At 40.5% G+C, this 4,446-nt stretch overlaps 1 protein-coding gene across 1 annotated transcript; it reads right to left on the bottom strand.

Annotated features, from left to right (window-relative positions):
- Positions 1 to 36: 36 nt before the first annotated feature.
- Positions 37 to 4,038, bottom strand: CSUI_010711 (uncharacterized protein). The gene is made up of 4 exons (XM_068070813.1): positions 3,857 to 4,038; positions 2,739 to 2,795; positions 1,688 to 1,760; positions 37 to 1,201 (listed from the first exon to the last, which is right to left on the bottom strand). The coding sequence occupies exons 1-4, from the start codon at positions 3,883 to 3,885 to the stop codon at positions 1,106 to 1,108; spliced, it is 255 nt and encodes an 84-aa protein (XP_067917208.1). The 5' UTR covers positions 3,886 to 4,038; the 3' UTR covers positions 37 to 1,105.
- Between the last annotated feature and the right edge of the window lie 408 nt (positions 4,039 to 4,446).

The following is a 4,446-nucleotide window of genomic DNA, read 5'->3' as shown; positions in this document are numbered from 1 at the left end:
CCATTCTCTCTTGCTAACAAGAAGCAAAAACAGCAACCTCAAACCGCTTTCTCTTCTTCTTCTTTTGTGTCTCTTGGTGTATGTACACTTGAAAGTTTGTCATGAAAGAATCTGGAGATGTCTGTATCTTCCCTTCTCTTTCTCTCCGCCCAGGAGCTGCTGGCTGTTCATCCATACAACCCCCTTGCTGAATGGCTGATGGCGTCCTCCACGTCTTCGTAAACCAAGCAAGCATACCAGCCTAGATGCTCTTTTTGAACCTCCACACACACACTGAAGAAGGAAGAGGGAAGATCACCCATTCACCCCACAAGAGATAAGAGGAGATACGCAGTCGCCAAGATCGCCAATACACACATTCATACACTCATATAGATAGATACGTAGATAGATAGATACATATGTATATATATATAGAGAGAGAAAGAGAAGAGTGGGGAGGAGAAATGTCAGCAAATGTGTAGATAGAAGTAGAGGGAGATGCCTGTATAAGAAGGTCTTGTTTTCTTCTTCTTGTGGTTGCGTTCGGGGAATGGATGGATCCATTGGCCCAGAGTTCTAAAGAAAAAGTTTCTTTTGTCTCTCCGTCTCTCGTCTTTCTTTCTTTCTTTCTCTTCATAAGCGTCTGCTACTCCTAGTACTACGACTACTTAGCGAGTCGACATGTTTCTTTCCCATACATAACCGCATGCGAAGTAGAAGTCTGTCTATCTTTCTAGCTATCTCTCATCTCTCTATCATCTTTGAAATTTGTCTCTTGTGGGCGACCATGTCTCTCCACGTCACTCGCTAGCAGACATACATACATATATGCTTTCACACATGTACACTCTATACAAGATATACATACAGAGAGAGAGAGGTATACACCATATATATACAGCATATACCATCTAGGTATACATATACCGAGAGAGAGGAAGAAACGGATAGCGCTCAGATGCATGCAGTTAGAATTGACATGCAACGTATGTGTGCTACCTTTCCTTCTCTTTTTTTCCTTTTCGCTTTCTTCTTTCAAATCCCCCCCTGTCTCTTCTTCTCCCTTTTTTCCTTTTCTATCAAACTTCATTTAGGAAACATTTCTTTCTTTCTTTCTTGTCTTTTAGATGGAGTTGATCTTTCCGAAGGAAGGCTCGAGGGACTTGAGATTCTTTCGACGCTTCGTGGCAAAGGCGACAATTATGAGAGAGAACAAGACCTAAAAGAAAAGAAGAAGAAAAGAACACCGCGAAAGTTCATAACCATACATAAGAAAGAGAGATAGGCAAAGTTGGAAAGAGAAGAGCAAGAGAAAGAAGAAGAAGATTGAAGTCTATGAAGCTCATGAGGAGAAGAAAGCACCTGACAATAGAGAGAAAAAGACCACGAAATACACAACCCACATAGATCGCCAGTTTGATACGCAAGATAAAAATGCAAGGAAGCATCAGCAGAAGAAGAATAAGAGCTCCACCGCTCCTTCATAGAAGTCTTCATGCCTAGGAGAAGAAAAGAAGAAAAGTCGTTGCCTGTCTTGCTTCTTTCTCTCTCTATGAATGGATTCTCCCCCTCTACATGAGAAGGAACTTAGAGAGACAAGCAAGAAGAGAGATGTCTCGAAGAAGAGTCATAGAAGTAAGAGAGAGTTGAGAAAAGATCTAAGAGGGGAATTTCGCTTCGCTGAAAAAGTCTTCAAAATACTTACTTTAACAAAGAGAAGACTTATCCATACAAGTACAGCACAGACAATCGACGATGTTGAAGAAAACCATGGCACCCTGCATGCCATCATACACAAATACACATAACACACACGCAAAGCAAGATACATCAAAGTCGTGGAAGACTCTCTCTTTCTCTTTCTCTCCCTTTCTCTTTCTCTCTCTCTTCTATTGAGAAAACACATGGAAAGTGAGAAGTTGATCAGGACAGAAGAGACAGGAAGACAAAGAAGGAATTCAGCTGTGGGGTAGACAGCTCGCTAGCTAGCTTTCTTCCTTTCCTCATAAGGTACCGAAGATCGACAGTCAAGAAGACTCATGAGGTTCCTCCTGAGAAAGAAAAGTCAGGAAGGTATTTCGATGCGCCAAAGGTCGCCTGAACAGGTGGATCTTCAGAGACACGCACTAAAAGTTTGGATAAGAAAACAACAGACGGGGTGGAACTCACGTGTATACATGCATGCTATAGAGAAATGTACTAATGTGTAGGATGGTTGTATGTATATATGTACGTAGATGTATATATGTATATACATATGTGTATATGTATCTGTATGTGTATGTTTGGATGCATGTATATACGTATGTATGTGTGTGTATAGGTATGTATGTACACGTTCGTATATTTGTGTGGATGTACATGTACATAGATCTCCTATGGCCTTGTTGAAGTTTTTCCCTCACGATAGATCTCCGACCCACGCATGCATCTATACATCCATAATAGATAAGATCATACATGCCCTCTATACACATAGAATCCACACGCAGGTAGGTGACGCTAGTACTTCTCTACACCTCCTCTCTAGTTGCTCGATAGAATGAATGAAGAAGAACTCATCCTTGTACGATCATAAGAGATAGACCATTCTTTCTCTCTTCCAGAAGATAGAGAAAGAAAAAAAGAAGAGATAAAGAAAGAAAGAGATAAAGAAAGAAAGAGATAAAGAAAGAAAGAAAGAAAGAAAGAAAGAGATAAAGAAAAGAAAGAAAGACTTGAGAATCCTGAGGATTCATTCATGTATTCTTTCTTACGCAGGAAGGCATGCAATGACGAGAGTAGCGATCGGGAGATCCATGAAACCTATCCTTCTATACAACAGACACACACACACACGCAAACAAGAGACCATCACTCTCTTCATTTGCTTCTTCTTTGTCTTTCTTTTCTTCTTCTTCTTCGTGTTCTTTATATCTACCTAGAGAGGAAGGACTTCTTACGAAATTCAATGAGACAGAGCATCTACAATGATTCCTCTCCCTGCTTCTCTATCTCTTTCTCTCGCTATCTCGCCTTGTTTCTCATCCATTCCATCTTATCATGTGAAACGCCGAGAAAAGAAGAAATGCTAAGCTTCACCTCCCCGCTAATGAAGAGAAACAAACATATACGAACACTCTGTAGAGGAAGAGATCGATACATAGATAGATAGATAGATTTCCCCAAGCCGTCTACATGTCTCTCTCTCTCTTTGTACATAGCTTCGGACACATACCGATCTCTGCATAGACACATCTGATAAGAGCAGTGATAGATGCCTACTTACGTATGTACAGAGATATCTACAGATACATAGACAGAGATATATATATATATATTATTAGGCTATACGAGGGAGATCACATGGAGAGATCTGTAGTCGCCAGTTCTGTATGAGTTGAGTGTAGAGAAACGGGAGGATATGTGTGTGGGGGTCACACGAGAGCAGAGCTTTCCTTCCCTCTGTCTAGCCACGTACAGACTAGGTTTGCATGCATAGGAACATGACTGTCTACATAAGTGAAGATCTCCATAGTAAGGGCACATGTCTCTACTTCTATGTGACTGTTTAATATGAGTAAGAAAGACATCTAGTGTTGTTACTTCTCCAAATAGAAGAATGTATGAAGATCAAATGAATTCTCACATTCACCTCTCTATGCCTTTATATCTATATCTCTATATATAGGCCACGGGGATATTCATAACGATGATATCTCCACACACATGGGTGTGTAATAGTAGTCAAATCATATTCATCCATCTTCATATAGATACATCATCCAGAGATCCATACATACATAGACACACATACATCTTCATACATAGATATACATACATCTCCATAGAGACGGATTCATATATAAATGTATATACATAAATCTTTCCATACCTTGTAGGGATATGAGAGAAAGCATACATTCCTCGACAAGGAACTTTCAGTCCTCCTCCTCCTCCCCCCGCAGCAGTGGATGATGAGAGAAGATCTTTCTCTGCTTCAGGAACCCTCGATAGCAATACATCTGCCAATAATACCTACACACATATATAGACACATCCACACACAGCCACATAGACCCCATATACATAGGCACATACATGCCTAACTATATGTATCGCTGTACAGGTCTGTAAAGTATATCATGCACGTATATACACATACAGAGATATAGACGTAGTCACATGTATATCTATATACAGGCCTCTGAAGTATGATAGAAGAGATAGGAGTGCCCCATCCATCATTCATTCGTTACCTTCTCGAAATGCTTGATAAGATGAAAGATACGGATTGATAGAGAAGACTCCTCACAAGAACGCTAGGAAGACGAAGAAGAGAGTCTGAATAGAGTAAGGATCGTTTTCGACGAACGCAGGGGAGCCTATCTGTATCTATACGGTGTACATACACCTCCACTCTCTCCGAAGAAAGTCGAGAAACCTATTGATGGCTTCCATGGGAAACTAGAGAGAGATGAAAAG

Source organism: Cystoisospora suis (genome assembly GCF_002600585.1).
Source record: "Cystoisospora suis strain Wien I chromosome Unknown contig_8063, whole genome shotgun sequence".
In the NCBI taxonomy this organism is placed as follows: Eukaryota; Apicomplexa; class Conoidasida; order Eucoccidiorida; family Sarcocystidae; genus Cystoisospora; species Cystoisospora suis.
Note: the sequence above shows the minus strand (reverse complement) of the source record. Positions and strands in the feature narration are given on the sequence as shown.

What these genes read in the sequence shown, in the direction of transcription:
- CSUI_010711 (XM_068070813.1), bottom strand. Translation starts at nt 3,885, where the DNA reads ATGTATGCTTTCTCTCATATCCCTACAAG. An exon ending in GTCATTGCATGCCTTCCTGC is followed by an intron (nt 1,761 to 2,738) that starts GTAAGAAAGAAT and finishes GATGGCATGCAG; the next exon opens with GGTGCCATGGTTTTCTTCAA. An exon ending in TAAGTCTTCTCTTTGTTAAA is followed by an intron (nt 1,202 to 1,687) that starts GTAAGTATTTTG and finishes CTTTTCTTTTAG; the next exon opens with GTCTTGTTCTCTCTCATAAT.